This window comes from Salmo trutta, unplaced genomic scaffold (assembly GCF_901001165.1).
Source record: "Salmo trutta unplaced genomic scaffold, fSalTru1.1, whole genome shotgun sequence".
NCBI classification, from domain to species: domain Eukaryota; kingdom Metazoa; phylum Chordata; class Actinopteri; order Salmoniformes; family Salmonidae; genus Salmo; species Salmo trutta.
Window position 1 is genome coordinate 104,631 of NW_021822764.1, and position 12,932 is coordinate 117,562.

Consider the following 12,932-nt stretch of genomic DNA (forward strand, 5'->3'; position numbering starts at 1 on the left):
AAAGGTTGCAAGTTTGAATCCCCTGAGCTGACATGGTACAAATCTGTCATTCTGCCCCTGAACAAGGCAGTTAACCCACTATTCCTAGGCTGTAATTGAAAATAAGAATTTGTTCTTAACTGACCTGTAAAATAAATTATGGCCTTTCCCTTGATCAGAGCGTGATGTTTTTCCCTTTCATGCCGAGTGGTTATCAAAAGGGAGAGAGCTGGATATATTGTTGAAAAACGTTGAGGAACTATTGTCATTCTCAGTTGTTTACTTGCTGTTTGAGGTGAAGAAAAATTACTTAGAAATACTATCAGACATCCTCATATGGTCACATTTACAGGCCTACATTTGCTCGCAGGCCAGGTTGACTTGTCCTACTTCTATAGGCCATAATCAGGGTGACCTGTCCTACTTCTATATGCCATAATCAGGTTGACTTGTCCTACTTCTATATGCCATAATCAGGTTGACTTGTCCTACTTCTATATGCCATAATCAGGTTGACTTGTCCTACTTCTATATGCCATAATCAGGTTGACTTGTCCTACTTCTATATGCCATTATCAGGTTGACTTGTCCTACTTCTATATGCCATAATCAGGTTGACTTGTCCTACTTCTATATGCCATAATCAGGTTGACTTGTCCTACTTCTATATGCCATAATCAGGTTGACTTGTCCTACTTCTATATGCCATAATCAGGTTGACCTGTCCTACTTCTATATGCCATAATCAGGTTGACTTGTCCTACTTCTATATGCCATAATCAGGTTGACTTGTCCTACTTCTATATGCCATAATCAGGTTGACTTGTCCTACTTCTAGATGCCATAATCAGGTTGACTTGTCCTACTTCTAGATGCCATAATCAGGTTGACTTGTCCTACTTCTAGATGCCATAATCAGGTTGACTTGTCCTACTTCTAGATGCCATAATCAGGTTGAATTGTCCTACTTCTATATGCCATAATCAGGTTGACTTGTCCTACTTCTATATGCCATAATCAGGTTGACTTGTCCTACTTCTATATGCCATTATCAGGTTGACTTGTCCTACTTCTATATGCCATAATCAGGTTGACTTGTCCTACTTCTATATGCCATTATCAGGTTGACCTGTCCTACTTCTATATGCCATTATCAGGTTGACTTGTCCTACTTCTATATGCCATAATCAGGTTGAATTGTCCTACTTCTATATGCCATTATCAGGTTGACTTGTCCTACTTCTATATGCCATAATCAGGTTGAATTGTCCTACTTCTATATGCCATAATCAGGTTGACTTGTCCTACTTCTATCTGCCATAATCAGGTTGACTTGTCCTACTTCTATAGGCCATAATCAGGTTGACCTGTCCTACTTCTATCTGCCATAATCAGGTGCGTGTTCTTACTCAACATTGACAGGAGCACTTTAAAAAGACGATCAATAAATTGACAACTCCATAAAAGGGAATGAAATAAGTTGTGGCTTCTGCAAAACACATGTCTGATCAGACTGATAATACAATGGGGGGAATTGATAGACACATCAGACTGATAATACAATGGGGGGAATTGATAGACACACCAGACTGATAATACAATGGGGGGAATTGATAGACACATCAGACTGATAATACAATGGGGGGAATTGATAGACACACCAGACTGATAATACAATGGGGGGAATTGATAGACACATCAGACTGATAATACAATGGGGGGAATTGATAGACACACCAGACTGATAATACAATGGGGGGAATTGATAGACACATCAGACTGATAATACAATGGGGGGAATTGATAGACACATCAGACTGATAATACAATGGGGGGAATTGATAGACACATCAGACTGATAATACAATGGGGGGAATTGATAGACACATCAGACTGATAATACAATGGGGGGAATTGATAGACACACCAGACTGATAATACAATGGGGGGAATTGATAGACACATCAGACTGATAATACAATGGGGGGAATTGATAGACACACCAGACTGATAATACAATGGGGGGAATTGATAGACACATCAGACTGATAATACAATGGGGGGAATTGATAGACACATCAGACTGATAATACAATGGGGGGAATTGATAGACACATCAGACTGATAATACAATGGGGGAATTGATAGACACATCAGACTGATAATACAATGGGGGGAATTGATAGACACATCAGACTGATAATACAATGGGGGGAATTGATAGACACATCAGACTGATAATACAATGGGGGGAATTGATAGACACATCAGACTGATAATACAATGGGGGGAATTGATAGACACATCAGACTGATAATACAATGGGGGGAATTGATAGACACATCAGACTGATAATACAATGGGGGGAATTGATAGACACATCAGACTGATAATACAATGGGGGGAATTGATAGACACACCAGACTGATAATACAATGGGGGGAATTGATAGACACACCGCAAACACAATGCACACGTTAATAAGGTTATGAAACATTGAATACCCCCCCCCCCCCCATGAAAATGTCAGGTGAGAGCGCGTTCTGGACAGAGACGTGCCTTGGACATCTGATCCACAATCCCCTTCTTCCTGGACCGTGTCATCCCTGAGGCCTCCTCAATGGATTAGTCCACTGATCCACAATCCCCTTCTTCCTGGACCGTGTCATCCCTGAGGCCTCCTCAATGGATCAGTCCACTGATCCACAATCCCCTTCTTCCTGGACCGTGTCATCCCTGAGGCCTCCTCAATGGATCAGTCCACTGATCCACAATCCCCTTCTTCCTGGACCGTGTCATCCCTGAGGCCTCCTCAATGGATTAGTCCACTGATCCACAATCCCCTTCTTCCTGGACCGTGTCATCCCTGAATCCTCCTCAATGGATCAGTCCACTGAGACGGGCGCAAATCAGACAGGTGTCTTGTGTGCCATGAATTTATTTTGAAAAAAAATTGCAGACTCTTTTTGTCATTCATATATAACCTGATGTTTTCTGCCATCCCATTGTGACATTGTGGGAGGATAACAAATCCTTCGTTAATGACAATGCTTTTCTCAGCCGCTATAAACGCTAGGTTACACAGTTTGTTGTGCTAACAGTCCACAGTATCAACATTTCCAAGCAAAACAAAAACAGGGAGAACCTGTTGACAGATAAAATAACTTTCAGCCAGAATTCAGCCAGCCTTCACAAGATCATAACATGTGAAAATATAAATAAATATCTATAATAAATATACATTTGTCCCCTTTTCTGTTTTACACATTCAGCCAGGGGCGAAAATCTGATATCAACTTTGGAGGGGACAATTACATGACATTTTCTCAAGAGCAATTCCTGAGGGGGACACCAGAAGTAGTGCTGTAACACATAGCCTACATTGTAATATGGTAAATGTATATTGAGGAACCAAAGAAATAAGGTGTTTGTCGTACTCCTAACTACCGGTACCCAAAACTACACAACTAATCACAACAGCAATACCATTGCCTTTAACAAATCTTAGTTCAGTCACCAGTTTAAGTTGAGAGTGGGGGTATCCATGGCATTTTCCAATTATGTTCCTATTTTACAAGTCCAAAAAATGGAGAACCTTTCATAATGTTGCCAAACAAAGACTCAACAAACTTACCTGAGACTCCCTGTCTCTGCCAGTCTGTCCCTGTCTCTGCCAGTCTGTCCCTGTCTCTGCCAGTCTGTCCCTGCATATCTGTCCCCAACTCTGCTGTCTGTGTGCCATCTGTTGCCTGCTCTGCCTAATGACATCATTGTGAAACATTTCCATTAGAATTTAATTTCTTTCTTATGAACATTTTATCAACTAGTCTTTGAGATATTAGGCTACTAGGGTTCTTACTATGCGTTTTGGTGTATTGAAAAATACTCTGATGTCCGTCTTTTATTTTTCTACCATTTTTCTACCTGGCTGGCTGGCTGGCTACACACACAGTGTGTAGGTTATTTACAGTAGGAGATGGGCTTCTATCATATTCAATCATTCTATTTGGGCTTCGATCTAAAAGGTAGCTAGCAAATGTGAAACGGATTAAAATGACAAGAGTTGACAGCTGTATGAGTTCACCATTTACACAACATATGCTGCAACCTTTTGTAATTTTAATAGTTTGTTTCATATTGGCTGGCTTCCAACAATAGCTGAATTTGCAACGCTAGCGAGCACCAATTCCGTTTCAGTGGTATTTGCTATAATCTTTGCTACCCGGGTTAAATAAAGGTGAAATCAAATAAATAAATAAAAGTTCACTTGCGACAATTTAGCTTTTGCAACGAGACCATTAAATATATTTAAGACAAATGGTAGAAGAGAGTGTAGTTCTGTTCAGTTTGGATTTCAGTTTATCGCTAACCTTATCACAGGGACTTTGAAGCACTAACTTACATCATCTGCATGCTGATTCCATTTTTGACGACGCCACATAAATGGAATAGGTACTAGCTAGCTTAATAGTTAATATTTGCGCGCTAGCTCTGCATATTCAGCTAGTGTGTGTGCGCGATTGACTGGATGAACCTCCCGTCAGTTATGTGCATTGAGTGCCTTTCAGACAGTAGATACGACCTCTCTGTTACCTAGCAAGCTAAGGAACTGGCAGTGGATCAAACCATTGTGAGGCAGAGGGTGGGGGGGTCGCAATCTTTTGAAACTTAAAAACGCGCTATTAAGTGTCTATAAACAGCACAATTGCTTTCATTGCGTATTATTAATATTATTTAAATTACATAGTTATGTTTCAGTGATATATTGGGGGGGTCAAATCATATTTTTCCCAAGATGGGGGGGTCGTGTCCTCCCCGTCCCATTTACATTTACATTTAAGTCATTTAGCAGACGCTCTTATCCAGAGCTTATGTCATGCAATAAAATGCAAATTATTTACTTAAAAATCATAATGTGATTTTCTGGATTTTTGTTTTAGATTCCGTCTCTCACAGTTGAAGTGTACCTATGATAACAATGACAGACCTCTACATGCTTTGTAAGTAGGAAAACCTGCAAAATCGGCAGTGTATCAAATACTTGTTCTCCCCACTGTACATGTAGATGATGGAGATGGTTCTGCAGTGTAAAGAAGGGAACATCTCTGAGACAGACAACACCTGGCTGGACTCCACAAGGGAACATCTCTGAGACAGACAACACCTGGCTGGACTCCAGACGGGAACATCTCTGAGACAGACAACACCTGGCTGGACTCCAGACGGGAACATCTCTGAGACAGACAACACCTGGCTGGACTCCAGAAGGGAACATCTCTGAGACAGACAACACCTGGCTGGACTCCAAAAGTGGACATCCCATAACAACTGGGGAGAACAGTAGAACAGGAGAACAGGAGAACAGTAGAACAGGAGAACAGTAGAACAGGAGAACAGGAGAACAGTAGAACAGGAGAACAGTAGAACAGTAGAACAGGAGAACAGTAGAACAGGAGAACAGGAGAACAGTAGAACAGGAGAACAGTAGAACAGGAGAACAGGAGAACAGGAGAACAGGAGAACAGTAGAACAGGAGAACAGGAGAACAGGAGAACAGGAAAACAGGAAAACAGGAAAACAGGAAAACAGGAAAACAGGAAAACAGGAAAACAGGAAAACAGGAGAACAGGAGAACAGGAGAACAGGAAAACAGGAAAACAGGAAAACAGGAAAACAGGAGAACAGGAGAACAGGAGAACAGTAGAACAGGAGAACAGGAAAACAGGAAAACAGGAAAACAGGAAAACAGGAAAACAGGAAAACAGGAAAACAGGAAAACAGGAGAACAGGAGAACAGGAGAACAGGAGAACAGGAGAACAGTAGAACAGGAGAACAGGAAAACAGGAAAACAGGAAAACAGGAAAACAGGAAAACAGGAAAACAGGAAAACAGGAAAACAGGAAAACAGGAAAACAGGAAAACAGGAGAACAGGAGAACAGGAGAACAGGAGAACAGTAGAACAGGAGAAAAGGAGAACAGGAAAACAGGAGAACAGTGGACCAGTAGAAAAAACTAAAGGAAATGAAGGGCCAATAGGCTTTAGACGGTCAAAAGTGGAGAGGTCTCTTCCTTATGGACACCAAGATGATAATAAGGTGAGGTCTCTTCCTTATGGACACCAAGATGATAATAAGGTGAGGTCTCTTCCTTATGGACACCAAGATGATAACAAGGAGAGGTCTCTTCCTTATGGACACCAAGATGATAACAAGGTGAGGTCTCTTCCTTATGGACACCAAGATGATAATAAGGTGAGGTCTCTTCCTTATGGACACCAAGATGATAATAAGGTGAGGTCTCTTCCTTATGGACACCAAGATGCTAATAAGGAGAGGTCTCTTCCTTATGAACACCAAGATGATAATAAGGTGAGGTCTCTTCCTTATGGACACCAAGAAGAAAATAAGGTGAGGTCTCTTCCTTATGAACACCAAGATGATAATAAGGTGAGGTCTCTTCCTTATGGACACCAAGATGATAATAAGGAGAGGTCTCTTCCTTATGGACACCAAGATGATAATAAGGTGAGGTCTCTTCCTTATGGACACCAAGATGATAATAAGGTGAGGTCTCTTCCTTATGGACACCAAGATGATAATAAGGTGAGGTCTCTTCCTTATGGACACCAAGATGATAACAAGGAGAGGTCTCTTCCTTATGGACACCAAGATGATAACAAGGTGAGGTCTCTTCCTTATGGACACCAAGATGATAATAAGGTGAGGTCTCTTCCTTATGAACACCAAGATGATAATAAGGTGAGGTCTCTTCCTTATGGACACCAAGATGATAACAAGGTGAGGTCTCTTCCTTATGGACACCAAGATGATAATAAGGTGAGGTCTCTTCCTTATGGACACCAAGATGATAATAAGGAGAGGTCTCTTCCTTATGAACACCAAGATGATAATAAGGTGAGGTCTCTTCCTTATGAACACCAAGATGATAATAAGGAGAGGTCTCTTCCTTATGGACACCAAGATGATAATAAGGTGAGGTCTCTTCCTTATGGACACCAAGATGATAACAAGGTGAGGTCTCTTCCTTATGGACACCAAGATGATAACAAGGTGAGGTCTCTTCCTTATGGACACCAAGATGATAACAAGGTGAGGTCTCTTCCTTATGGACACCAAGATGATAATAAGGTGAGGTCTCTTCCTTATGGACACCAAGATGATAATAAGGTGAGGTCTCTTCCTTATGGACACCAAGATGATAATAAGGAGAGGTCTCTTCCTTATGAACACCAAGATGATAATAAGGTGAGGTCTCTTCCTTATGGACACCAAGATGATAATAAGGTGAGGTCTCTTCCTTATGGACACCAAGATGATAACAAGGTGAGGTCTCTTCCTTATGGACACCAAGATGATAATAAGGAGAGGTCTCTTCCTTATGGACACCAAGATGATAATAAGGAGAGGTCTCTTCCTTATGGACACCAAGATGATAATAAGGTGAGGTCTCTTCCTTATGGACACCAAGATGATAATAAGGTGAGGTCTCTTCCTTATGGACACCAAGATGATAATAAGGTGAGGTCTCTTCCTTATGGACACCAAGGTGATAATAAGGTGAGGTCTCTTCCTTATGGACACCAAGATGATAATAAGGAGAGGTCTCTTCCTTATGGACACCAAGATGATAATAAGGTGAGGTCTCTTCCTTATGGACACCAAGATGATAACAAGGTGAGGTCTCTTCCTTATGGACACCAAGATGATAATAAGGTGAGGTCTCTTCCTTATGGACACCAAGATGATAATAAGGAGAGGTCTCTTCCTTATGGACACCAAGATGATAATAAGGAGAGGTCTCTTCCTTATGGACACCAAGATGATAATAAGGTGAGGTCTCTTCCTTATGGACACCAAGATGATAATAAGGAGAGGTCTCTTCCTTATGGACACCAAGATGATAATAAGGTGAGGTCTCTTCCTTATGGACACCTAGATGATAATAAGGTGAGGTCTCTTCCTTATGGACACCAAGATGATAACAAGGTGAGGTCTCTTCCTTATGGACACCAAGATGATAATAAGGTGAGGTCTCTTCCTTATGGACACCAAGATGATAATAAGGAGAGGTCTCTTCCTTATGGACACCAAGATGATAATAAGGTGAGGTCTCTTCCTTATGGACACCAAGATGATAATAAGGTGAGGTCTCTTCCTTATGGACACCAAGATGATAATAAGGTGAGGTCTCTTCCTTATGGACACCAAGATGATAATAAGGTGAGGTCTCTTCCTTATGGACACCAAGATGATAATAAGGTGAGGTCTCTTCCTTATGGACACCAAGATGATAATAAGGTGAGGTCTCTTCCTTATGGACACCAAGATGATAATAAGGAGAGGTCTCTTCCTTATGGACACCAAGATGATAATAAGGTGAGGTCTCTTCCTTATGGACACCAAGATGATAACAAGGTGAGGTCTCTTCCTTATGGACACCAAGATGATAATAAGGTGAGGTCTCTTCCTTATGGACACCAAGATGATAATAAGGTGAGGTCTCTTCCTTATGGACACCAAGATGATAATAAGGTGAGGTCTCTTCCTTATGGACACCAAGATGATAATAAGGAGAGGTCTCTTCCTTATGGACACCAAGATGATAATAAGGTGAGGTCTCTTCCTATGGACACCAAGATGATAATAAGGTGAGGTCTCTTCCTTATGGACACCAAGATGATAATAAGGTGAGGTCTCTTCCTTATGGACACCAAGATGATAATAAGGTGAGGTCTCTTCCTTATGGACACCAAGATGATAATAAGGTGAGGTCTCTTCCTTATGGACACCAAGATGATAATAAGGTGAGGTCTCTTCCTTATGGACACCAAGATGATAATAAGGTGAGGTCTCTTCCTTATGGACACCAAGATGATAACAAGGAGAGGTCTCTTCCTTATGGACACCAAGATGATAATAAGGTGAGGTCTCTTCCTTATGGACACCAAGATGATAACAAGGAGAGGTCTCTTCCTTATGGACACCAAGATGATAATAAGGGAGGTCTCTTCCTTATGGACACCAAGATGATAATAAGGTGAGGTCTCTTCCTTATGGACACCAAGATGATAATAAGGAGAGGTCTCTTCCTTATGGACACCAAGATGATAATAAGGTGAGGTCTCTTCCTTATGGACACCAAGATGATAATAAGGTGAGGTCTCTTCCTTATGGACACCAAGATGATAATAAGGTGAGGTCTCTTCCTTATGGACACCAAGATGATAATAAGGTGAGGTCTCTTCCTTATGGACACCAAGATGATAACAAGGTGAGGTCTCTTCCTTATGGACACCAAGATGATAATAAGGTGAGGTCTCTTCCTTATGGACACCAAGATGATAATAAGGTGAGGTCTCTTCCTTATGGACACCAAGATGATAATAAGGTGAGGTCTCTTCCTTATGGACACCAAGATGATAATAAGGTGAGGTCTCTTCCTTATGGACACCAAGATGATAATAAGGTGAGGTCTCTTCCTTATGGACACCAAGATGATAATAAGGTGAGGTCTCTTCTTCTTATGGACACCAAGATGATAACTAAGGTGAGGTCTCTTCCTTATGGACACCAAGATGATAATAAGGTGAGGTCTCTTCCTTATGGACACCAAGATGATAATAAGGTGAGGTCTCTTCCTTATGGACACCAAGATGATAATAAGGTGAGGTCTCTTCCTTATGGACACCAAGATGATAATAAGGTGAGGTCTCTTCCTTATGGACACCAAGATGATAACAAGGTGAGGTTGACCTGCTAAATAAAGAAACACAATATGTCTGTATTCAACCAATCAGGTCTTTGAGCGAACATGAACTCTCCATTTTCAACAAGGTCTTGAAAAACCTCTTCATACTCCCCATATCTGCATCCCAGAACATCTTCTCAAACTGAGGATGGTCATCACCATCATCATCATCACCACCATCATCACCATGGTCATCGTCCTCATAATCAAGGCTTCTCCTCATCGTCCACATTATGTAATGGGGTTCCCTCATCTCCTTCATCACGCCATGGTGACTCCTCATTTCCCTCATCTTGTCACGGATTCCCCGCATGACGTCATGGCGACTCCTCATCATCATGACTCCATCGCCATCATCATGGCTTCTCCTGGCTTGGTCTGTAAACGCTGACAGATTGAACTGGAAGTGAACTGGAATGTCCTCAGTGTTGATGTGTTTAAAGAGTTGTCTGCCATCTGCATGTGTCAACAGGTTCACCATCTTCCTTCTCTTCTCCCATCTCTTCATTTCTTTACAATCTTCAGAGTCTACATCCCTAAACGCAGCCGCGTCGCACACAGAGCACAGAGCATTGACCCCGATCTGGCCCAAATCTAATGATCTACACTTGTCGTGTCTATCATAGATAATGGTGAGAGAGAAGGGGATCTGAAATCCATCCTGGTAATTGATTTCATATATCATTGTAGATACCTCGTCATCTTGGGGTAGCTTGAAACGGAAACCATTCTCCCACTGAACTCCCAGGATGTAGTTGATCATCAGTGTCACTACCTGGTCTTTGTCTCCCACCAGATAGATTGTCCTCCTAGTCCTGGAACTCTGCTCTCCAAACCTGAGCCTGATTACTTTATCCACCGTCTGTATCGTCTCCATGGGGATCTCATAAACAGACGGCGAGCCAGAGTGCTTCAGTTCACTCTTTTCTTTTACATCGTCAGCCAATCGTGTGGTCTTTGAGAGAGTGGTGATGATGACTGGTGTGCTCCACTTGCTGATTCCAGCTTCACCACAGTCGTATCTGACTCTCACTGTGTACATTGTGAGTGACTGCAGTCCGGCGATGATGCAGACGTTGTCTTTGGAAGTCCTCTTCATCCACTCTGCCTCCTCCTCACTATCTTCTGTGGGCACCTCTTTGTGTTCTACCATATAGTTCTGAATCTTGACCCCTTGTCCAATCACAGACGGCGTTGGACAGCATACCATGAGCTCAGAGGAATAGGCTTTGATATCAGGCTTTCTGGGAGGGCATGAAGGCAAGGTTCTGATGATGTCACTGACCTCGCTGTCTGGACCAAGGCCTGCTGAACACACGGCTCTGTATTTGAACTTGTACCCTGTACTGGGAAGCAGTCCAGACACTGTGTAGGCTGCGTGGGATTCAGACATCTTCTCGCTGCTCCATCCATCTTTCTCATCAATACAGTATTCAATCAGGTAGTGGGTGACGTCATGGGCTCCCCTATCAGGAGGGAGCAAATCCAGCGTCACACTGTTGTGAGTTCTGTCACGTGCTGTGGGCTTCTCAGGTTTAGATGGAGGCTCCAAATGCTCGTTTCTTATGGATCCGTTCTCATAAAGGTAAATGCTGGTTCCTTCTTGTTCCTTGTTGGGAATGGAGGCCAAGAGGAAACGTGTTTGTGTGTTTTCTTTGTTAGCTTCTGCAAAATCTTTGAAAAGTCCAGCTTGCTTGTCCATGTCATGAATTATGTTTGCAGAGCGGTACCATCTTGTCAGATCAGGTTTAACTGGAACTAAGGCTTGTGTGTTCTCAGAGCTTGGGGAATCCAAAGCTGACAGGACAGGGTCCTCGCACCCCAGAGAGGTGAAAGTGAAACATACAACACGATTCACCTTTGGTTTCAAGACTTCTTTGTCAAGTTCCCTATTCGATGTGACTATCTTGATGGAACACGTCTGACTGTTGTCCTCTGTAATCATGCTTAGGAACCGATCAACCACATTGATCTCTCTCTCAATGCGATCCATACATTCACTGAGGATGTTGCTGTTGAAACGGAACTCTTGCTGCTTTTTCAAGAAGTCGGACAACTCCCTCTCTTCCTTTTCTCCCCCTCTAATAGATGGAAGGAGGTCCGCCAAAGTTGTCTTCAAATGCTCTGTGAAACACAGTTTTTTTTAAAGTTTTCACTTTGGCATTAATGTCCTTGAAGTATCTTACTGGCTTGCTTCTCATTGCATCATTGCATCTCATCTCCAGCTCACTGAGGTCTTCCAGCGCAGTCTGCCATTGGTCAACTAAGCTTCCACTGATCTGACAAACCATCTGGGCGGCAGTGGGGTCCAAGGCTTTTAAAGGAAGTAGATTCACTTGCACAGGAACCCCCTCACCTACCTTCTGAGGCAAGGTTTTGTAGGTGTCCATGGCGTCTTCAAAAGTTATAGGATTGTTTTCCAGGATAACGTCCCCATGCAATCAACAAGATATCTTCTCGGTTTTAGTTTTAGAAGAGTTCTTCATGTCTAAATCACTCTCAACTTCAATAGAAATAATTGGAATACTATTAAACATCACTTTCAAGTTTCCCTCAATGTCTTGACGGTCTTCTCCACTTGAGACCTCACGATCAAACAAAGAAAAGCATTTGCTCCATAAAGTATACCTGTGACCACATGTGTAGCTATGCCTTGGCTAAAAACCTCCTTGTACTTTATGTGTTCCTGCCCAAGGTGGTTCATGGACAGTTCAGTGTTTTTCTTAGTGGTGGTGTAACAAAGTGTGACTCTCGCCTGATTCTGAGAATCTTTAACATCTTTCAAATACTTAGCTGATCCCTCAACCTTAACCAGCCCTGCCATACAGCTTGCTTTGAGAGAACCGTTCACATTTAACACAGAGTATTTGTCAGCTGTAGAGTCAGATGTGATGACTTTGAAGTCGTGAAAGGCTTGTCTGTTGTAATGATGTCCCTTCTGAGTGCTTCCTCGTCCCACAGCGTCAGGCCTGTAATCAGAGGAGACAAACCAAACACTAACAGTTACTTTATTGTGTTTGGGTATGACTGACTGACTGACTGACTGACTGACTGACTGACTGACTAGTGAGCAAGTGTGCTACCTGGAATGAGGTAGTCATTGCGACAGTCATACAGCATTCCCAGGGAGAAGGGCCGTCCCAGTGCTGCCAGACTCGAGGTTCGGTTTGAGCAAGGATCCAT

General features: G+C 42.4%; 1 protein-coding gene across 1 annotated transcript in view; it reads right to left on the reverse strand.

Annotated features, from left to right (window-relative positions):
• The window catches only part of LOC115184222 (uncharacterized), a 96,410-nt gene extending 83,478 nt beyond the window's left edge, over nt 1-12,932 (reverse strand). The window contains exon 1 of the mRNA XM_029745249.1: nt 12,833-12,932. Coding sequence (XP_029601109.1) covers nt 12,833-12,932 — 100 coding nt within the window. The remainder of the gene's footprint in view (nt 1-12,832) is intronic.